The sequence below is a fragment of the Muscardinus avellanarius genome (genome assembly GCF_963383645.1).
Source record: "Muscardinus avellanarius genome assembly, chromosome: 7".
Taxonomy (NCBI): Eukaryota; Metazoa; Chordata; class Mammalia; order Rodentia; family Gliridae; genus Muscardinus; species Muscardinus avellanarius.
In genome coordinates this window covers 22,909,046-22,931,707 of record NC_137793.1, presented here as the reverse complement: position 1 = coordinate 22,931,707, position 22,662 = coordinate 22,909,046, and the positions used below count along the sequence as shown (strand labels likewise).

Below are 22,662 nucleotides of genomic sequence, written 5' to 3'. Positions count from 1 at the left end.
CAGGATCCTGGGTGAACTGTCCCCAGTCGAGGGCCCATCGTCTCTGCTCCGCCACTTCCTTTGCGTAGAATGGGAACACAGACTGTCCTGGGGTCAGTGAGACGCAGAAGTTGGGAAAATGCCCAGCTCAAATATTCTGATCCATGTTTTCCTTCATTATTCCATCTCCTCTCTGCACCAACTGGGAGCGCACCAAAGGGGTTTAATAACTAACTCATTACTTGGCAGCCAGTCTGACACAAGAACATTCGTTTCAACTGAAGTGAGGAGCAGATATAGCCCCTGAGGTCGGGTAATACCAGGGTACCGGGCAGCTTGGATCGAGCCAGCTAGTGAAGGCAGACGGGCTCTGCTGCAGGACACTCCGGCACACCCGCCCTGGACCCCAAAAGAGCCTCAGTTCTGATCAAAGCAATTAAAGCCCGATGTCATTTAGTGACGCTTCTATACGCAAATTTATTTTAAATGCTTTTATTTTATGATAAATTCATAAATGGCTATATCATAAGCCATGTTTAAATATATATATTTTTTACTTTCTCTGGAAGTCTTTAAACACTATTTTTACAGTTTCAGAAACAGAGGTGCCAAGTAGAAGCCCCTCACTCAGGGCCACACAGAAAGGGAACAGCTGAACTGAGTAGAAGACCCTCCGCCAGTGACGCCAGGGTGCCACCGGGAGAAACGGAGAAACGGGTGGCTGTGGCCATTCTGGCAGGATTTTGAGAGCGTCTGAACCAAGAAAAGTGGGCGTCTGGGTCTGGATAGCCCGGAGAGCAGATGATCCTAATAGGGCCAGTGTTTAGAAATGGGGGTGGGTCCTTCGCAGTAGGAAGGCGCGGTTGGTGCTGCGACACCTTCACTAGGCCATCTCTGTACAAAGTCGGAGGCCACATTCCGCAGCCCCTAACCCAGAGCACCAGGCCCAGCCGCCTCGGAGCAACGTGTGCTGCTTTGGGCAGCCTGGGCCACAGCCGCCAAAGCGGCTCAGCTATCGGATCACCCGGCACAGTTGCATCCTAGGACCACATGTCCCGGAGAAGAGCCTCCGTCCCAGCTGCACGCCACCCTTTCGGAGGCTGCCCCGCAGGCCAGCAGGCTGGTAGGCAAGGACTGCCCTCCCAGGGAGCGGCGGGACCACAGGGTCTCTGGGTTGAGCTGGCGGCAGCGTGGCTACCACTTCTGCACCAACGGCAGCCCGCAGTAGGCCAGCGCCACAAGCTAAGAAGCCCAGAGACGTTGGGCGCCCTTGGACCAGGACCGAGTCCACCACAGAAGCCAGCCGGGAGCCAGGCCCTTAGCCCCCACTGAGATCTGGAGGCTAGTGTCAGAGCGGCTGAGGGCTAGTGTCAGGGCGGCCCTCGAGGCCGCCTCCCCATCCTTCAGTAGGCCAAGAGCCATCCTTTCCTACAACGCAAACGCTCACGGCCACGCACAGGTACACTACTGCAAAAGCAATTGTTTTGGGGGCAAAAAGAACATCGGGCCGTCGCGGCTGCTTGACTCCAAACGAATTTGAGAACCTCTCCGAGCCACAGTGTTTCGGCGGCGTGCAAATTGGGGAGGGGCTTCCAAACCTCAAAGGTGTGCGAGTCCTGGCACTGGCATACTGAGCGCCAAGCTCCTGGGCCCGGCAGCGCTCCGGCTCCTCCTAGTACCGGGAGCTGCTGACGGGGAACCGTTTTCAGCCCGCAGCTGGCCCTAGACTTTTTCTGCGCGTTTTCTCGAGGGCTCTCAACTGGCGGGTACCTCTCTGTGGCCCCCATGCTCAGACTCCCCCAACTTCTCAGCCTCGGAGCCGGTAGCCTCTCTCCTCCCCTCAGACGCCTTTGGTCCAGGTCTTCCTGCCTGCCGGTGGGGTTTTGGGGACAGCCCTGGGGAACCCGCCATGCACCTGTGGGCTCAGGAGGCGAAGCTGCCTTTCTTTTCCTAGTCCTGCATCTGTTAAATGGGAGCTTTGGAGACGCTGGAACTAAGCTGAGGAAGGCCGCTGGAAGGGCCGTGCCACAGCGTCTCCAGCTTGCCCAGATGCTGTTTCTGGGTCTCAGAGCCCAGGCAGTGGTCCTGGGTGGCCATGCTGCCCACCTCCGGGGCCCACCCGTACCTAAGGCTGGGAGAGGATCCTGAGGAGATGCAGGCGCCTGTGGGGCTTCCCAATACTCCGAATTCCCTTTCTTGTAGGGTCAGCTCCCGGATAGCCTGCTGGATCAGGATATTGCTGGGCCCTCCCAGAGCCAGGACAGGGAGCCTGTCCCTTGGTGGTGTGCACCCGGAGTTTGGCCCCCACACAGCCACAACATTAAAGACATCCTAGAGCCTCTGCGTCCACAGGGGGAAGGCGCTACACACCCCAGCGAGGCAGCCGCTCTACCCGCTGGGGGTGTCCAGCTGCTCTGGGTGGGAGTGGGCAACTCAAGGTCCTGTCTCGGTAGCACACAAGTGGGCTCAGACTCCTAACTCAAAAAGCCCAGTTTCTGGCTCGGGGCAAAATGCTCAGAGATGGTGGGTGCTAGGTTTAGGAAAGCCAGGGGCTGCAGGGAGGAGAGTTCCATCCCCTGCCAGACTAGGTAGCCTCTCAGCCAGAGACCTTTTGTGCAAAGTGCCACGCCTGAATGCAGGAAAAAGAAGCCCAATAATTGAAAAGACGATCTTGGCAAAACGCACCCATACTGCAGGGGGGAAAATAAATTAAAAAGACAGTAGGACTTAGAGCAATAAAATAAAACAGGAGGGGAAATAGGAATCCATGCCAGGTCCGGAGAAAGGGGCAGCTCCACCACCAAAGAAGGTTCCTGTCCCCAAACAAAGGGCCAACTCTCCCCATCAGGCTTTTTCGCAGGGAAAATAGAAGCTTTTAAGAGAAACACCCACGGAAGAGACCCGAAATTTAGTCGTCCTGGTCCCTCTTTGGGGGTCCCACCCCCAAGGGCGCAGAGTCATTCCGCCCTTCGTGGGTCTTGGAGGTGGCGGGGAGGCCAGGAGCGCCAGCCGTGTTTCTCAGCCGCCTCCCCTGCTCCAGTCCCGCAGGTGCACACAATTCTGCAGCCCGCATAGAACGAAATCTCCGAAAACTCCGAGCGCCGGAGCCGCAGGGTGGCGCCGTCCGGAGGGAGGCGGCGGCACCGAGCGGCGGGGGCTGCTCAGGGGCCCCGAGGCGCTGTTTGGCCACGAGGAGCTCCTGGGAGCCAGGCCTGGGGGAGGGACGGAGGAAGAAACGGAAGGAGAAAGAGACCACGGTGGAAGAAAACCCAGGAGATTCTGGGAGACGGGTAAGAAAGAAGCCCCAAAGTGAGAGGGTTGTAAAGATAATGAGGACAAGGGTTAAAAGTGGGAAGAGCGAGGCGGAGGAGAGGATGCCACGAAGAAACAGGCCCAATGAAGTTACGCAACAATCGAGAACGAACCACACAGAGAAACGAAATTATAAAGAAAAGGGGGGAAAAAAAGACATAATACGAAACTGATAACAAGCGAAGAAAACAGACAATACTGTACAGGAAAAAAAAATAAAGAAGCCAGAAAACAAGAAACGTTTTTTAAGAGATCGAACGAATGAGGAAAGGGGAAAAAAAAAAAAAAAACAAGGAGCAAGAGAAACATTTTACGGACGCTTTCTTTGGGTGTATGTTTGTCAATGCTAGAAGGGGCCACCTGCTCCGGATCTCGAAATCCTGAAACTTGTACGTCTCCAGCTGGGGAGAGCCTGGAGCACGCGGCCACGCCACGCGCAGGTTTGGGGCTCTGGGCGCCCCGAGCGCCCGCCCCGTCCTGTCCAATGACGCCACCGGGGCGGCAGTGGCGTCACACGACGTCACGCCACACCTGAAGTTTCACGCAAACCCGAAAACGCGCGGGGATCCTGGGGACCTCGCGCCGCACCTGCTCTCCAGGCGTGGGGACGCCCAGGGCGCGCCGGGCTCTGCGCCCACCCAGCGCCCCGCTCCGCCGGGCCTGGTCCTTCCGACCCGCCCGGCCAGCCTCCTCCAGGCCCGGCGGGCTGCGCCGGGAGAGAGGCCCGCGCCTCCCCTCGCTTTCCAAGAAGTTCGACGCCACTCCACATCCCCTACCGACCGAACTTGGCCTGCCAGCCGATTAGGTGCCAGCCCAGGCCTGACCTTTCCTCCCTCCTCTCCAGGCGCCCCGGTCTTTGGCCTGCGGGCCTTGGGCGCCCTTCCCGCCGACTGACCTGCACCGCAGTCCTCCGGGGGCCCCGGGCCGGGGCGCGAGCTGAGCCGAACACCGAAGAACCTTGGCGAAGTGGCCGCGCCCCGCGCACCGCCGCTCGGCGCAGGGCTGGGGGTCGCCGAGCAGTATTGGAACGGAAATGAAATAAAAGCGGCGTTACGTGAAATAGCTAACTTTTTTTTTATTAAATAAAACGACTTAAATAAAAGGAACGGAAAAGGAGCGGCGTGAACCCGGCCTAAACGCAGGGTGCCGCCGGCCCCTGGCTCTTCCCCCAGCCGCCGGGCCCGCTGCCCCTCCTTCAGCGGCCCCCGCAGGGGAAGCAGGTGGCCGGTTTCTAAAGAAAAAAAAAAAAAAGCCAAAACTTTTTATTATTTACACGTTTGGGCAAAAGTACAAAGTATAATACAGGCGCCCAGCCCGGGGGGTGCAGGCGGGGGGCGGAGAAACGTAAGGCGCTTTCTTTGTGAGGCCCGGGCCTGGGGCGGGAAGCGGCGCGGGGCGGGGGCTCGGATTGTGCGGCCGCCGAGCCCGGCCCTGCCCTCCGCGGCCCGCCTGCTGGGCCGCGCCCGGGGGCCTCGGAGCTCGGCGGCCCCTTCCCCTCGGCGCCGGGGTCCCCCGGCCGGAACGAGGGTCCGGGGCCCCGCCAGCGGGGGCGGCCGTCCGCGGCGACTGTGCGCGCTCGCGGTCACACCAGCGAGGTGACGGCGGGGACCTTGGAGCTGTCCTCCTCCCAGGGCTGCAGGTTCTGCAGAGCGAAGAGCGACGAGTTGTGCAGGCAGAGCGGGTCGGGCTGGATGGAGTCGTTGAGGCTCTTCTGGAAGGCGTCGTGTTGCAGCTGCAGCATGAGCCGGCTCGCCTGCTGCCGCTCCGCCTCCCGCTCCTCCGCCGTCTGCCGCCTGCACCGGGGGAGGGAAGCACAGTGCTGTCAGCGCGGGCACCGCGGGGCCACCGGCGGGGCCCCCGCCCTCCGGGAGCCGCGGCCCGCCGGCCCCCGGGGGCGCTTTACTGAGGCCGGCGGCGTGGTGTTTGTGTCGTGCGCCGCGGGCGCTCCGGGAGGGAGCCCTGCCCGCTGCCCACCTGCACGCTCCACCGGGTGGCTTCGGCAACAGTAAAGATGGTTTCCTTTCCGGGATAGCCGGGGCAGGGCGTCTGTGCGAGGGAGGGACCTGGCCCTGCGCGCAGCGAGGCCCTGGGGTCCGCGGGTGGACGGGCTGGCTGTGCACCGCCGCCCCGCGCCGCTCGGGGTCTGTAGGACCCGAGGCCCTGTCTCGAAACCCTTCCCAGGACGCGATGGCCTCGCGGTTTACCGGGTGGATCGAAATAGTGATCGGATGAGAACGGGGCTGGCGTGGGGACTGGTGGCCGGAGGGAGACGCCCGGCCCTCGCTTAGAGTAGGCCATCCGAGATGGTGGGCTGGAGTGAGGGGCCGAGGAGAGGGGAGGCCCGAGCGTGCGTGTGTGCGTGTGTGCATGTGTGTGTGCGTGTGTGCATGTGTGTGTGCGTGTGTGCATGTGTGTGTGCGTGTGTGCATGCGTGTGTGCGTGTGTGCATGTGTGTGTGCGTGTGTGCATGTGTGTGTGCGTGTGTGTGCGTGCATGTGTGTGTGTGTGTGTGAGAAGAACCCAAGCGAGCGCGAGATGGAACAAAACACGAGGAGTCCCAGGTCTCACTCGAGATGGGCAAGGAGACGGAAGAGAAGCCGAGAGATGGCAGAGACGGAGAAAGGCGCACCAGCTGGCAAAAATAAAGGAGATGTGGGGCAGGGGCGTGCGGGCCGCAGGGAGCCGGCCGGGGGTCGCTCGGGCGGGGACGGGGCGGGCCGGGCCGGGCCGGTGTCGTCTCACCGCCACTTGGTCCTCCGGTTTTGGAACCAGGTCTTGACCTGCGCGTCCGTCATTTTGAGGGACTTGGCGAGCGCCGCCCTCTCGGCCGAGGCCAGGTACTTCTGGCGGTGGAAGCGCTTTTCCAGCTCGCAGATCTGCACCCGGGAGAAGGACGTGCGCGGCTTCTTGCGCTTGGGCGGTGTCCGGTTCTGGTACGGGTGGCCGATGCGCCGGGTCACGGTGAAGGGCGTGAGCGCGGCCGCCGCTGCGGAGACACAGAGGCCCCTGAAGCCCGGCTCGGCTCGGCCGCCGCTCAGGCCTCGGGGGGCCCCAGGGGCCCCGGGGGCCAGGGTGCCCCCAGCCTGCGGGCGGCGCCCCTCCCCCTTCCGCCTGGCCCGGGACGCCCGGCGATTTTCCTGCAACTCGCGGACCCCTCCCCTCCAGGGCTGCGGGGCCTGGACGCCGAGGCCTCGGCCGCGCTGAGAGGCTCGGGCCCCCGGGGTGGGGGGCGCGGGGGGCCGAGGCCTGGCGCCTGCTCACCTGTGAAGCGGTCCTTCACAAAGCGGCGGCTGCTCTCCATCCAGGGGAAGTTGAGGCCGCCCAGGCTGGAGACCGCGGGCACGGAGGGCATGGCGGGCAGCGCGCTGGGCAGCGGCGGCGGCACGGCCCCGGGCAGCGGCCTGTGCGCGGGCACCCGGATCACGCCGGCGGGCGCCAGGCTCAGGTTGACACTGTACGATCCCGCGTCCTCGAAGGGCGCGCCGAGGCCGGCGAAGGAGGCGGGCAGGGACGGGTACGCGGCGCCCGGGCGGCCCCCGGGGGGCCCTCCCAGGTAGCTGGCGCCGTCGGGGCCCCGCGGGGCGGGCGCGCTGTCCTGGTCCGGGCTGTTGAGGATCTGGTCGATGCCGAAGCTGATGGGCTCGTGCGGGTGTGGGGTCTGCGCGCTGGCGGGCGCCTCCATCCTGGGCGGGCGGAAGGGCTGGGCTGGGCTGGGCGGGGAGGCGGCCGGGTCCCCGTTACCGCGCGGCCATGGAGCGCCCGGCGCCTCTCCTCGCACTGAAACTTTGCCAAGAGTGCGCGGGCCCGACAGGCTCTGTGTCATCTTTCTTGAACCGAACCTGGAGTTTCCGCTGCTAATTCCTCTCGTGCCACAGCCATTGGCTGCGATCAACAAGCCTCTCTCCTCTCATTGGCTCCCGGCTTTCAATAAAGGCCTAATTCATGGAAATAGGAGCTTAGGGACTGTTCCAAGGTGACATCATTTTAACAAACGAACAATAGGTCAAATTTATTAGCCGGGATAATGGGCGGCGGATATTAGCGCCCGAACCGCAGCCTCCCAAACCCGAAATCTAACGAAGCTGCAATTAGCAGACGCTCCCCGCTCCTCCGGGCCGGGCCGCGGCCGGGCCGCCGCGCAGGGCGCTCTGCGTGTCAAATTCTTTTGCTGAGGGGGTTTTCGTTTTCTTATTCCCCCCCCCCCAATTTTTTTTTTTCCCATCGGAGCAAAAAACAAACCAAATGAATCTTTTCAATTACGATGGAATTGCAGCCCCGGAGCGACCCAGCGGAATCTGCGGAAATCTTTGGGACACCGGACCTCCGCCGGAGCAACGAAAGGGGCGCGTCCGCGGGCGTGGGCGCCGCGCTCCCCGGCGCCGGGTGCGGGAGCGGCGTGGCGCTCTCTGCGCGGCCGGGGACACCGACCCGCGTGGGGAGAATTCGTCCCCACCGAGACTACGGCCGCGGCGTCCCGGCCACTTTGGAGATGCTCCCTGGCTCCGGCCAGGCGGACCAGGCGTGACTCGCAGGTGCCCACGCGTGCGGGGCCCGGCTGGGGTAGGGACCCGAGATCAACCAGTGGGGAGCGGGGACTCGGCCCCTCGAAATTCGTTGCGGGATGGATGGGGCTGTGATCGCCAGTGGGGACCCAGGCGAGCGTCGGCAGGTTTAGAGACCTCGGGTTCCCCAGTGGCAAAGTCAGGGGGCGACCGATTTAGAACGAATAGCGGGGTTTCTTTATGAAAGGCGAACAGCGAGCTCCTCCCGTCCAGCCTAGGCGCTGGGACAATTCCCTGTTCTGCCGGAGACCCCGGGGCACTGTCCACCCGGGCCCAAGGGCACCCTGCACAGGATCGCACCCATGGCGGTCACCTTCCATCCGGGCCGTGGGGAGGCGTATCCTAGGAGTAATTTCCTCCTGGCAGCTTCTAAAATCGTTCTCTGCAAACTCTGCGTGCTGCCCATCTGGCCCGGCCTCTTCCCTGCGCTCCTGTTTGCGGAGAGTGGTGAGCTCAGAAGTGTGCTCAGATTTGGGCTGGCCACTTCCTAGCTAAGTAACCTTGAACAAGTGCCTGTCTCTTTAGGCTTTGGTGTTTCGTCTGTAAAATGGGAAATAGTGTGTGTGTGTGTGTGTGTGTGTGTGTGTGTGTGTGTGTGTGTGTGTGTTGGGAAATGCTCCTGATGTGGAGACAGTACAAAGCTGGGCCTGGCACATGGTAGGCACTGGCAGTGCCACTCCTCCCACAGCCATCCCCACCCCCGGCGTGATGGTGGATGTATTGTTAGGATCCTTGTTTATTTTGTTTGTAGTTTTTTGTTACCTGCAGAGGATCAGTCTCTTGGAGAGAAAGGTATATCTGAACACTGGTGGGATTAGTTTCAGAGGACTAGGGCAGACAAGAAGCTGAAGAGTGGGGATTCCTCCTCTCTGCTCCCAACAATCCCCAGCCTCAGGGTCTGCAGAGCCCCCAGGCCTGGGTCTGAAGTTAGGGCGCTTGCCCGCTGTGTGACCTTGGGCAAGTTGTGGCTCTTGCAGACCTGGTATTGGGTGGGGACTTTGAGCAGCCAGGACTGGGGCAGGCAGGAGGCTTGGGGGCTGGGCAAGGCTCCCTCACTCCCTTCCTGGGACAGGCACCCTCCGATGGCCGTCCACACGTCCACACCATCGCTCTGGTTCTGGGGGCCTCTGGCTTCTAATTCACACACCACTACTGGGGCTGTTGGATTCCTCACTGCCCCTTCCGGGAGCCTCATTTTCCTGATTTGTAAAACAGAGAGGGCAGTAGCTACCCCCAGGTTGGCCCTGAGAACTAAATGAGAGGGAGGGGCTCTAGGAAACTCTGGCTGACAGGTAAAACTCCTCTTCCTGAGAACCCAAGTGTGTGCCAAGCAGGGGGTTGGACCCTGTCCTTAGCCATCACCCTAGTTGGAAAGGTGGTTACTGGCTGAGGCTCAGAGTTCAAGGGACCCCAACATGGGCAACTCCCCAGCTCCACATCCTCCTAGTGTCCAGAGCCCCAGATTCCAGGTCTGTTCTTGCTACTCCTGGGCACTGGGCACTGTGAACACAGGGTAATTAGTGAACCCCAAGAGGAGGAGAAGGAGAAGGTGGAGGTGGAGTGGCCGCCATTGCTCCTAGGGCATGCAACTAAGAGCCTGATTACCAGGTCGATTTACCGGCTGTAGGCTCAGAATTTTGCATTCTTTTTGTGCCTCAGTTTACTCGACAGTACCGAGCTCTTAGGAGTAAGTGAATTCGAGTGGATAGAAGCTGTAAGCACAGAGCATATGTGAGCAGGTCAGGGCTGTCCCTGCTTCCTGAGACGGCTGGTTCTTCAGTCATCTGACACAGGAGGCCTGGGCCACTGGTCACAGCCCCCCCCCTCCCCTGTCCCACTCCACAACGAAGCAGCTGCTGGGCTGCTCAGGCAGAGGAGTAGGGTGGAAGAAGGCAGGATTCTAAGCCAGTGGTTCTCAAAGTATGTTCCTGGGCAGCAGCGGCATCTCCAGCATTCTTGGACTCCAGCCCAGACCCACTTCATCAGAAACTCTGGGGTAGGGCTCTGCAGTCTGTGTTTAACAAGCCCTCCAGGTGATGCTGATGCCTGCTCCAGTTTGGAAACCAGTGCCCAGAATATTGTCCATCTCATCCAGGTTTTCAACTTTATTGTTATAACATCATGGGAAGAGTCTCCCATCATTGAAACTTGCGCTTGAACCTCTACTAATGGCCCCTGCTAACCCTCCGCAGTGTGACCTCTGCCTTCTCTTGATCACCTGAGTTTATTCTCCTCTGTTGTGTGTCATCTCTTTCATGAATTTTTTTATATTAATTTCTTTTTGTAGAGGTGAAAATTTGTTTGGTCATTTCTTTCTTTTTAAAATAAATGCATTCAAGGCCATAAAATTTCACCAGGACACTAGCTTGGCCAAATGCGTTTTGATATGTATTGGGTGTTCCTGAAATTCTAATTTTTTGTTGTCCCTTTGTACCTGCTATCAATTGAGCAATGACAGAGGCATACTGAAAGAGAGGTTAGAAAATGCCAGTTCTTAGAACTAGGGAACTGGGGCCAGGACTGCTGGGGATGAAGAGGCTGCCAAGCTGCAGCACATCTCTGCTAGTCCCCATGGAGACGCTGGGAAAAAGGGCAGAGCTGGTGGAGGATTTACTTGGAGTCTTTTTTTTTTTGTGTGTGTGGGTATGGGGATGGAACCCAGGGGCATTCGACCTCAAGCTACGTTCCCTGCCCTATTTTTTATTCTTTATTTTGAAACTGGGTCTCACTGAGTTGCGGAGGGCCTAAGTAGCTGAGGCTGTCTGCAAACCGCGATCCTCCGGTCTCAGCCTCCCGAATGCTGGGATTACACGTGTGCTTACTTGGAGTTTTAGAGGGGGTGGGGCTTCGGGAAGGAGAGGTCGGATGCTGGGATTTCCAATAGGTCCAGGAGCCCAGATGCAGAGGCCCAGATTTCTCAAGGTTTGCTTTGCCATTGACTTCCCTGTGTGAGCTGGGATTCCATTTACCCATCTGTAAAATGGGGTAGGGATTAAATTAGGGCTCTTAACTGTATTTGGGCCATTTACCCTATTTGAAAGACTGATGACGATGTTGTAGAAAGACACCAGAACATACTTTTTCTTCAAGTTAAATCCCTATCATTTTTATTTTAAAACATAGTCATGCTAAGTTGCTGAAGGTCTTGCTAAATTGCTGAGTCTGGCCTTGAACCTGTGATCCTCCTAGCTTAGCCTCCCAAGCATGGGATTACAGGCCACCACACCTGCTCGTCCAGCACATACTTTGGCACACATCCGTCACAGGTTTACACGTCCCAGGTAGGAGACCTGAGGGGCTCTTCCCCTTCTCATGATGGAGGGTTCTAAAGCGCCTCCCCAAATTCACCCACTGGTTCATTCTCACTCAACAGAGTGACTGAATGGGTGAATCTTCGAGCACCTACTCAAGGGTCCTGGACCATGTCTGGTGTTGGGGCTCAGTTTTCCCAGCTGGCCGTGAGAGAAATACAGTTGGAGTTTCCATCACAGCCTACCTAATGGAAAGGACTTGGAGAAGTGCCTTCTTGGAGTCCAGAGGTTTCCAGAACAATTGTTGTAAGGAAGTAAAGCCCCCTGCCCAGCAGCATGTTGGGAGGGGTGGAGCTGGGATTCAAACCTCAAACTCTGTACCACACACACCATTCTCGAACTTCACCCCAAATCCCCAGTTCTGTTTGGGGGCAGGTAGTAAAGATCCTAAGTCATGTGACCAAGTGAGGGGGTCTGGGATAAGAGCCCAGGAGCGGGGAGCGAGAGAGAGGGCTGGCCACAGTGGGACTCACTTCTGTATCTCTACTGGCTTGGGAGTTCTTTAGGCAGAACAGTGTTTGTAAACACTCAATCCCATGTTCTGGGGCTGGGTCCAGGGCCTGGCCCACTGGAGCATCAGCAGCAGTAGCTTGTGGTATCATACCGGGCATGGTGGTATACACCTGTACTCCCAATACATGGGAGGCTCAGATAGGAGGATCACAGGTTTGCCACCAGCTTCAGCAACTTAGTGAGATGGTTTCAAAATAAAAGGATAAAATAGCGCTGAGAGTATAGCTTGGAGGCAGGATGCCCCTGGGTTCAATCCCCAGTACCCATCCCTCCCACCACACACAAAGAGTTTATGATATTAAATTGAATAGCACATAGCCAAGACAGAAGAGGTGATAGGGAAAAGGGAGTGGGAATTTGGTCCAGGAATTTGCATGTATTCGGTTCAGCCTTCACCTACCCCTCTCTTCCCACGGCTGGTGCCTTTGTGTGTCCTTCAAAACGAAGGCCAGCCATTACCTCTCCACCCATCCTTGGCCCCCCACCGTGTCCTTCTCTCCCTGTTTATTTCCATCATTGTATGGCCACCGTTAGAACTGATCTTGTTTATTCTGCTCAGTAGCTCTAGGAGGGCAGACTGACCGTCTAATTTATCTGTGGCAGGTGAATGAGTGTGTAAATGAGGGCTGGGCAGACCCAGGCCCTGGCCTTGACCGGAGAGCTGGCAGGGAGAGGGAGACTGGCAGCAGCCGGAGGCCGCAGGGCAGGAGTGGGCCTGCAGCCCCGGTGGCCGCCCGCATATGCTGGGTGGCAGGGACTAGGCGTCCTGGCCTCCCTGGGACCTCCGCCCTGACCCCACACCTGGTTCCCTCCCCACCCATTGCCCATTTCCCCCCATTTTGTGCTTTACACCTCTCCTCCCTTCTTGACAGATTTCTCCACTAAATTCAACTTCGTTTCAACACTTTTGTTGGGCAAATTACATTAAGATGAATGGTGCAGGTACCCTTTATGGTTTATTTATTGTAAGACTTTGTATCTCACGCTTATAAATAACTTATGTTATAGCTTTTGTTTGTGGAAATGTAACTTACATATTTTATTACGCTTTCTGTAAACCTCAAAAAGAATCTTGTCAAGGAAGCGCTCTTATCAGCAATCCAAACTATGGGACGTAAAAACTGACACTAACATTATTTTTTAATATGCCAAGGAGGCAGGTTACTCTTGCTGTAGTTGGAAAGGTTTGCTGTCATCGTAAACTTGCACCTCAATAAAACATTAAAAAGTCTCAAGAACGATTTCATAAAAGTTCTGGGAGGAGGATGATCGGTGGCAGAACCCACAGACACAACACAAAGGACCCAGGTGCTGGACCGGCCCTTCTCTGGGAGTGCCTGGCTCCATCAGCACATAGGTCCCCAAGTGTTCCACATCCACCCCTCCCACCCACTGTTCTGCAAGCTTAGTCTCAGAGGACCTAGTTTAAGGGGTTAGATTGGGGGAAAAAAAGGCCCATGGATTTTGGGGTCAGATGGACTTGACTTCAATTCCTGGCTTGTCCACTTTCTAGTTATGTGGTTTGGGTCAGGTTTTTAGTCTGTTTTCTCACCTTTAAGATGGAGATAATAATACTTGACGTTCTTATTGGGGAGTATTAGATGGTAGTAACACTTTTAAAGGGCCCCAGCTACATAACCAGGGCCAGTAGAAGTCTGGTGGGTCAAGAGGGCTTTTCTGGGCCTGTCAGATGATTGTTACCTAAAGTGCACAAACCCTATGCTCCTGTTTCCTATCCTGGAGGAAGGTGATTAGACAGCACAGACATACAGAAATGTGGTTGAGATGTAGCCTTCTCAGGGTCTGTTTCTCAAGTCAGTGTGGAAGGCAAAATGGAGCCAAGTCCGTACTCCTCCGCACCGTTTCTCCTTGAGCACTGGCTGACGCCACTGGCCTTAAAGCCTCGTGTCGATCAACCACACACATTTGTACACCAAGTCAGGGGTGCGTGTGCAAACGAGAGCAGCATCCTCACTCCAGGCATGTTTGGTAAGCGGTAGGCTCCGGGAACTGTGAGAACCACTTATTTTCCTGTTGCCAAATCTGAGTGACCTGGGTACACCCGCGAGCTGAGCAGACCTGGAGTCCTTGCGCTGTTGTGAGGTGCGCTCTTCACAGGCTTGGCTGTGTCCTTGCATGCTAGTTCTAATCTTGGGATGGAAAGAGTTCCTAGAGACTACTCCCACAGGCCTGCAGGTTCTCCCTGGTTGTGGGATGAATGTGCAGTGTGAAGTGATCCTGAAAACCCAGATTCTCCAGTTCCTTCTCACCCCTTAAGAAAGGATGAGAATAGATTTGAACCCCCTATGGAATATCAAGATTCATTTACCAGTTTCAAGAGAGAAACCTATAGCTTAAATGCAACCTGTCTAGCAAAGGCCAGGTGAGAGCTGTGGCAAACAGCTGTGAACTTGCTGCCGAGGACCCCCATCCTGAGCACTCCGTCTTTGTGCTACCTTTCTGCTGAGCATGGGTTGGGCCTGGTGGTTTCCTTCTCATGAGCGGAATTCAGCTGAAGTGACAGGACACCCCTTACGAGACTAGGTTTTAAAAGACAGTGACTTCCAGATTGCTGTGCTCTCTCCAGCTCTCCTTGATGAAGAGATTCCATGCTGTGAGCTGTCCTTGAAGATACCCAGCCTGTGAGAGCTTGGCTGTTGCTAACAAGCCAGTGAGCTGGGCACAGGTCCGTCCCCACTGGGGCTTGTGTGAGCACAGCCCCTGAGGTATCCTGAGCCAGGGATACCAGAACAGATCTTGATGAGATAATAAATGCTATTTTAAGCCAATAAATTTTGGGATAATTGCTATTATAACAATAGAGTTCTGAAAAACCGAAAATGGACCTAAATACATGAGATATTTGAAATGGACCTAAATATATATGTGTATCTTAAACAAAAAATGAAACTAAACATATATATATATTGGTACTGGGGATTGAGCCCAGGGGGTTCTACTTCTGAGCTACTCCCCAGCCCTATTTTATTTGTTATTTTGAAAGAGGATCTCACTAAACTGGGCGTGGTGGCACATGCTTGTAATCCCCATGCTTAGAGGACAGGAGGATCATGCAGGTTTGAAGCCAGCCTCAGCTGGCTTAAGAGACCCTGTCTCCAAATAAAATATAAAATAGGTCTGGGAGTGTAGCCCAGAGGTAGAGGGCCCTTGGGTTCCATCCCCAGTACCACACACACACACACACACACACACACACACACACACACACACAAAGAGGATCTCACTAAGTTGCTGTAACTGGCCTTGAATCTGCCATCCTCCTGTCTTGGCTTCCCAAATACTGAGATTACAGGCATGTGCCACCATGTCTAGCATGAAAACTAAGTATTAACTGGCTTCAGTTTACTATTGGAATAGGTCAGGAATTCTCTTGAGGTGAGCCAGATCTGGGTTCAAATTCTGCTTGAGGCAGGCACGGTGGCATACACCTGTAATCCCATCCCAGTACTTGGGAGGCTGAGACAGAAGAATAGCAGGTTTGAGGGCAGCCTTAGCAAGCAGTGAGACTCTATTTCAAAATAAAAATAAAATAGGGCTAGGAGTATAGCTTGCAGGTAGACTGTCCCAGGGTTCAATCCTCAGTATTTACACATGCAAAAAAAAAAAAAAAAGTCTGCTTTTGTCACCTGTGTAAACGTCAAGCCATCTTTGAGCCTTGTTTTCCTCATCTGCAGTGAGATTAACACTGCTACCTTCGTAGGACTGTAGTGAGAACCAAGGGAGGCAACGTACATCAAGGCCATGGTAGAGGCCCCGTGCTTGCCTGCTATGTTCTCGAGCCTAAACCTGTTGCCTCACAGTATGCCTGAAGTTCAACGTGTGCACAGGCCTGCTGGGGTCAGGAGCGGGAGGGCTGGAGGTCCTCACAGCAGATCCCCAAGGCCAGGTCTGACAGAGCCCTGCCTGGTTGATGTGACGGCCAGGTGACTTCTGGTGGCGTGGCAAAGGAAGCAAGTACACGTCGTCGTTTTTTGTGAACATTTTAATGCAAACAATATAGTGCTTTTAGGTCCTAGACATTTGTAAAGAACACAGTGCCAGAATGGGATGGGCCTCCTAGGATGTGCATTCTGTGGGATGAGTGCAGTTATAAGCACCCAAGAAATAGAAACTCTTGTCAAACTTCTCTGAACAGCTGATGTTGCAGAGTTCAGAACTTGCCTTCTCAAGGAACATTACATTTCCCAATGAAACAGAGTAAGGCCAAGGCTTACTTACCTATTAAGTACTAGGAGTCATGCCACTGATAGCAGTTTTCCCTGATTTCCTTCACACAGAGAAGACAAACATTCTGAGATAAACCTTCATGACTATGCTTTTATATGAGAAGCCTGTTTCTCATCTGATATATGGGATATAAGAGGAGCCTGTCTGTGGATTTACTTCTTGTTCAATAGTAATGCCAACCTTTCATTTTTATCAGAAATAAAGGGCACAGTATTTACTATAAGCCTGAACCACGATGACAGAGCAGTGAGAAATGAAAAGCACTCGACAGCAGCAATCCCAGGTTCACACCTTGTTACGGTCCATCAGGCTGGGAAGGACTTCTCCATGTTCTGAGTTTGGATGAAGTCACAATCCTGACAGTAACACAAGTTTTTTTTTTTTTGTTTTTTTGTTTTTTGTGGAAGGATGGAAACTAGCTGTTCCTCATCCACTGAAAACCTGAACTTTAGCACCTAGAATGATTTTGGGTGATCCAAGAAGGCAGAGCTGCTTTAAATATTATGTTTTAATAAGTTACCTTTAGCGTTAGTTTCTCTTAAAAATTAAGTGGAGCCAGAAGGACTGGGTGCTGGCAGACCTGGGACTTCTCGCTGGGGCCACAAAACTCCTTCTGAAGAAATCTCTCTGCAGGCAGTAACTACACAGCTCAATTCCTCTAGACTGAACCACTTCAGATTTATGCCAGTGAAAAGCAAACGTTGTTTGTAAGTCATCTAATTGTGTTACTGTCGCTCAACTTTATCAGATGCTGCTGAGGCAGGAGGCCTGCGAGCAGTCTTGTGGGAGGCTCTGCAGTGCTCCCAGGCTTGTTCTAAATGCCCACAGCCCGGAGTCCCTAATGCGACTTCTTGCAGACGCCAAACAAACTACTAATTTAACAGGTTCAAATGACATTTGTCTTCATCCAGGATCCACGCTGAAGTCTGCATCTTCAACAAACTGACAGCCTTGATTGCAGAACTGTTAACTAGTATACACTTAGGTGCAAACCTGGTTTATTATGTTCTTTGGTTAACACTGTCTCTACCTTTTCAGAGCAGTATGAGGACCAAGATAATCTCTGATACAAAGACTGAAACACGTGAAAACATGTTTTGCTTTTTTCAGAGCAAAGACTGAATTTATGTTGTGTACTGTTATAAATTCTTATAATTAGGCCAGACTTGTGAAAAACAGATTCCCCTGGGCTAGCCAGCATCACCATCCTGGAACCCGGACCTTCATGCGTCTCTTGATAAAATAAAGGCTGCTCGGCACATGGGCAGGAGTTGGGTCAACTCATCATGTCCAGACTGCACAGTTCTGCGTGGCCATCACTGCGCAGGGCCTCTGCCACGTCTCTTCTGAAGACAGAGAGGTTCTGGGTGAACCTGTAGAGAGAGGAAGCAGGAAGTTGGAGACTGCGCATCCAGGTGAAAGGCCAACTGTGGATTTCTGGGGATGGGGAGCAGTCTGGGGAAGGTGTGCTCCTCCCTGCTGCTGATTCTCCACTCCCTGGGCATGGCATGGCTGCTCCGCACCAGCAGGCCTCCTCTTCCATTCAGGGAAGATGAGGTCATCACCAAATCTACTCTGATCACCGTGAGGGGTGCATTTGTGGTTCTACTAATTAAAACATTTATTAGAATTCTAATTACACATAGATGTTAAGGTATATAAAGAAAAGAATAAGCCGGGTATGGTGGTGAACGCTTGTAATCCCAGCATTTGGGAGGCTGAGACAGAAGGATTGTGGTTCTTGGACAGCTCAGCTACTTAGTGAGGCCCTTTGCAACTCAGTGAGACCCTGTTTCGAAATAATGAATAAAAAATAGGACTGGGGGGTGTAGTTCAGAGGTAGAATGCCTCTGTGTTCCATTTAGGGTACCACAAAAAAAAAAAAAAAAAAAAAAAGAACAAAAATCTATGTGCAAGCACTGGGTTGAATTCATATATAAACTCATTTCATCATCACAAGTCTTCCCAAAGGCAGGTATTAGTATCCTCATTTTGCAGATGGGAAAACTGAATGTAGTGATTTAAAAAGAGGGGGCACTGGATTAGTCTCCCTGGCCCCCCATGCATTAGCTTGGTGATACTGGATGAAAACTTAACCTCTTGTCTTGGTGCCCAATAGGGGTAGCAACCTGAAGAGACCATAGGAGTGATAGTTTACCAAGTCATTAGACAGTGCCTGTAGGCCCTCAACACTGTGTCTTGGGCACAAGGAAACAGCCAGTTCTTGCTGCCAGTGACCGACAAACCCAGAGCTGCCTAGGCCATTCCTGGAGCAGTGCAGGAGCCCAATTCCTGTTTCCAGGCCCCAGGTAGCGCACCCCTGTCCCAGGTCTTCCCATTCATAAAGTCTCTTTTTAGCTTCTAAGGCCATGAGAGAATCTTAGAGTGAAATGGACAGTCAAGGGAGCCTGTATGCACATTCCACCTGACCCGGCCTGTACTACGAGTCAGGTGGCACACAAAGTAACACAAAGTAACTCTGGCACACACAGCTGACTGGGAGGGATGGCCTGCTGACACCAAGGGCAGTGCAGGCCTTCTTTTCCTGAACACCTTTTTTTCCTCTCTTACTCATCGCTGCTGGTCTCCTCCACTAGAATGCAACCTCCATGAAGGCAGGAACATAGAGCAACTGGCTGGCCATAGGTATTCTCCATGCCTGCACAGCGCAGTCTCAGTCAAGTTTTAGGAACTAAATGAATGAATGAATAAAAGCCTTGCTAAATTTAGTTCCTATTTAGATCTCATTGGCAGCTGCAATGTTATCTACCCTTAAAGGACAGGCAGAGGAAAGAACTAGTACTTAACAGGTTCTGCCCTGTGCTTCATACTTTCCTCTGTCCTGTCACTAAACATCACAGTCGGTTATCACCTTCTCCATTTTACTGCTGAAGAAACTGAGGAGTAAGGAAGTTAACTGCCTTTCTGCCACACAGCCTCAAAAGGGCAGGGATAAAATTTAACTGCAGTCTCTCTGCCCTCACAGCCTGTGCGCGTTCACATTCTGGCAAGCCATCTTCATCTTCCCTGGCAGATCTTTCTTTCCTTCTGCCTCTTTTCTTCTTCTCCTTCTTTTTTTTTCTGCCCTGGAGACTGAACTCAGGGGTACCTACCTTGGATACCTCCAGCCCTATTTTATATATATTATTTTTTCATTTTTTTTTTTTTTTTTTGGTGGTACTGGGGTTCCTGGAAGCCCTTCTTCCTCCGGGCTACACTCCCAGACCTATTTTATATTTTTGAAACAGGGTCTCTTACGCCAGCGCAGCTGGCTTCGAACCTGCGCGATCCTCCTGTCTCCGCCTCCCAAGCGCGGGGATTACAAGCGTGCGCCACCACGCCCGGGGTTATATTTTTTCATTTTGAAATAGGGTCTCACTAAGTTGCTGAGGATCTTGCTAAATTACTGAGACTAGCCTCTTTCTTTTGATCTTTCCAATTATAGTTAGTTTTCATGTCTCTACTGTTGCATTATAAACTGCTTAAAGATAAAGGCTGCATTTTTACTAATCTCTGCATCCCTGAGTAGTGCCTAGCATTTTTCTTGGAAGAAAGCAAGATCCAGTAATATATATTGAATGGAACTGAATTTAGTCTAGGTTCACAAGGTGTAACAGAAAAACCACATTAATTCATGAGCTGTGTTAAGCATAATCTGATTATTCTCAACAAACCTGGGGTGTCTGCCTCCCCCAGAGGTGCCCTGCTGGGCAGTGCTCACCTGTCTCTATTCTTGATGGACAGGTTCTGCTCCACCCCCTCCATCAAGTTCCTGAAGCACTGGTCCAGGGCCTCTTGCTTGGGGAGAGGCTGGCTGTTTATCAAACTCGCCCTCAGTTCGCCGAAATACTGTTGGAGACAGAATAGTGTTGGTCCAGGTCCATACTGAATTTTAACACTTTAGAGAAAACCTAAGCCACAGAGACATCCCGGGTGCAAACTGTATTATCCCTACTCACAAACATCTGTGTGCTCTGACTGTCACTGCTTAGGCTGATGGAGTCCTTGCCTCTCTGCGGCAGACTAAACCTGTGTTCTTCTGAATCTCACTTCCACTTGCCACAGAAAGGCTGACCTTTCCAGAAGAGCCCTGGCTGAGGGGAAGAGCTTAACTAGAGCTTAACAAAGTCTGGGAGCACTCTGGGTGACTGCAGGCCAGGCTAAGGGTCTCCCCTCAGGCCTCATCTTTTCTGGTCCCTGTGAATCACGCCTCAAACACCTCTGGGCTGTGTTTCAAGTCCCTGCCCTTGTGGGTTAGAACGGGTCTGCTCTGCTGAGGCAGGGTTCTGCAGGAGTTGCTTAGTTTGGGGAGAACTCACTGGCACTAAGAAAAAAATCTGTCATACCGGGTCACATATAGCTGCACAGCCTCTTGCTCTCTGTTGGGTCTGTGGGCTTTTCCACAAACAACTCTGATGCTAAACACAGCTCCTAATCATTGAAAACAGCTTAATTTCCACACAAAGACAACATTTTGCCAGTCATGTGTTTATCCCTCCAAGCCCAAGCAGCATGATATTTAATTTCCATCATACATTAAAACAGCTCACATCAAAAAACAAACATAATTAATATGTAGTCAGACTAATACTTAACTACTATATATCAGAGGCATTATACTTAAACCACAATGTCTTCCTGAACAAGATTGGGAATGCACAAAACTACTTATTTTTCCCTCTTATAATGATGCAGTGACTCACTCCAAATAGAAACTTATTAGTTTTTCATCCCAAACCATGAAATATTGCCTCCATCAGTAAAGTATAATATTGTGATGTCATAAGCTTTTTCTAAACACTGAATTTGCCCTTATTCCCTCTCAATCATTTTAAAAGAACTGCTCTCTTTTATAGAGCTTGGATTTAAATCACAATAACACCGAGGGAAGATGAATGACAGTGCTATTGAATGTGGCTAAAATTGGATACTTCAGCACAGGTGAATGATGAGACAGCTCTTCTCTTTTTGATATATTTTCTTCTTCTATTAGTTTCCTTCCAAGGCTGGGATTTTAGTTTGAATTTTAATGTATGCGGCTGCCTCTAATCTCACCGTCTTTCCCCAGTACTCTCTTATTGTATGGACAATTCATTCTCCCAAGCAGTAATGCACTGTTCCTACCCACTGCTGGGAGCGGGTGGGTTGGAGAGAAAGCCAAAGCGGCTGGGAGGCTGCTCAGGGAGGCAGATGTACTCCAGAAGCTGCAGATGTGTGCCCCCCAGATGAAGGGTGTGGGCTCTGCCTACACCCCTGAAAGGCTGCTGCTGCCACCGTCAAGGGCAGGAGCGATCTCAGATAGATAGCAGGAGGCAAATGGAACCATTGCTGGGAATTCCCCTGGAATGGGGAGGGCGGTGAGGGCAACCCTGAAGCAACACTGCACAAACCGCCCATTCAGCGCATGAGGGCTCTGGGTTCCACAGTGGCTGGTCTCCATGTCTCTACTCCCCTGAAGAGTATCTGAGGTCTGTGGGGAAGGTGGCCCTGCCATGGAACTCAGCTTGTTCTGCTCCTCTGCCCTTCATTGTCATGGCTCAGCCTGGTGTGCAGCCTCTTCCTCTTCCCAAGGACCTTCCTGCAATCACACTTACCTTCTCATTGAGCAGGATGAGTCCCAGGAGAGGCCTGGACACTGACCACTGGTTCCGACAGTCTTCAAAGACAATAGTGTTCATGAGAACGGACATCATCTGGAAGACAGAGTCACATGAAGATCCGCATGCCTGGCTTGGAGCTTCCCGGATGCAGGCTTGTGTGCTCACTTCCTTTCCCACCATCTTGTTAACACCTAGGATGCCTTATCCTGGACAGACAGCTTTGGCTTTTGAAGCTTATAAAGCTGCTTGGGTGAACTCTTGGTGAGACTCCTAGCTCCTTGAGGAAGTCTCCACCACCAAAAGCTTGGTGAGAACCTTCTGGTGGACAGAAGTCAGAGTCACAGAGTCAAAGGATCAGCCCCTGCCTCTCAACCCTGATGTGTTTCCCTGCAGACTGGGGCACCAGGCACAGGCACAGCTTGCCTTCCTGTCTGCCTTTCATTTTCATTTCACCCAAGAGGTCATGGTATGGAGGGATGATGTCTCTCCCTAGCCCCACCCAAAGACAGGCATAAAACACATTTCATGTGTTCTTGGAGTGTCATGTTTCCTGTATGTTACATGTCATTGCAATCACTCTTCACTAACTCACTCATCCATTAATTCCTGTGTACTTCCTCATCCATCCTCTTAAATTCAGTCTGTTAGACACATGAGGGTAATAGGAAAATGAAGGCGTCTATCACAACTTGAAAGGAGTCCTGGGGAAGACTGCCAGAAAAGGAGAGGAAACGGGGAAGGGAGGAGGCCTCTAAATTCTTGAAGAGAAGGCAACATTTAAGGTGTCCATCATGAATGTGTTCTAAAACAAACAAAGTAGCAAACAAAGAGGGTGGGAATAAACACAATGGTTTCCACAATGGTAAGAAACTCAGTGTGACAGAGAGGGGGGGGGGTGAGCCAGAATGAGAGCCCAGGGTCAGGCTGGAAGACGGTATCCAGGAAGTGGACTTCAACTTGATGGCAAAAGAGCCACTGATGAGCTTGGGGCCAAGGAGACACATGGGCAGATATGCATGTCTCCAGGTGGAACATGCCTGTGCAGGAAACTGCAGGAGGGAGGAAGGCTGGGGGTGAGGCCGCTGCAATAGTCCAGAGGCAAGTGGCTGAGATCAGGTCTCACTTGTTATGTGATGA

At 53.2% G+C, this 22,662-nt stretch overlaps 2 protein-coding genes across 2 annotated transcripts in view; both read right to left on the bottom strand.

Annotated features, from left to right (window-relative positions):
• Positions 1-4,873: 4,873 nt before the first annotated feature.
• TLX3 (T cell leukemia homeobox 3) lies at positions 4,874-7,114 on the bottom strand (the record flags this gene model as incomplete). The annotated part of the gene is made up of 3 exons (XM_080699032.1): positions 4,874-5,084; positions 6,034-6,277; positions 6,553-7,114. 3 exons carry the CDS (start codon positions 7,112-7,114, stop codon positions 4,874-4,876), a joined length of 1,017 nt encoding a protein of 338 aa, XP_080555158.1.
• A 10,087-nt stretch (positions 7,115-17,201) lies between these two features.
• RANBP17 (RAN binding protein 17) overlaps positions 17,202-22,662 on the bottom strand; it is a gene marked incomplete at both ends in the record, with an annotated part of 325,987 nt that continues 320,526 nt past the window's right edge. The window contains 3 exons of the mRNA XM_080698633.1: positions 17,202-17,298; positions 19,647-19,774; positions 21,520-21,618. Coding sequence (XP_080554759.1) covers positions 17,202-17,298; positions 19,647-19,774; positions 21,520-21,618 — 324 coding nt within the window. The remainder of the gene's footprint in view (positions 17,299-19,646; positions 19,775-21,519; positions 21,619-22,662) is intronic.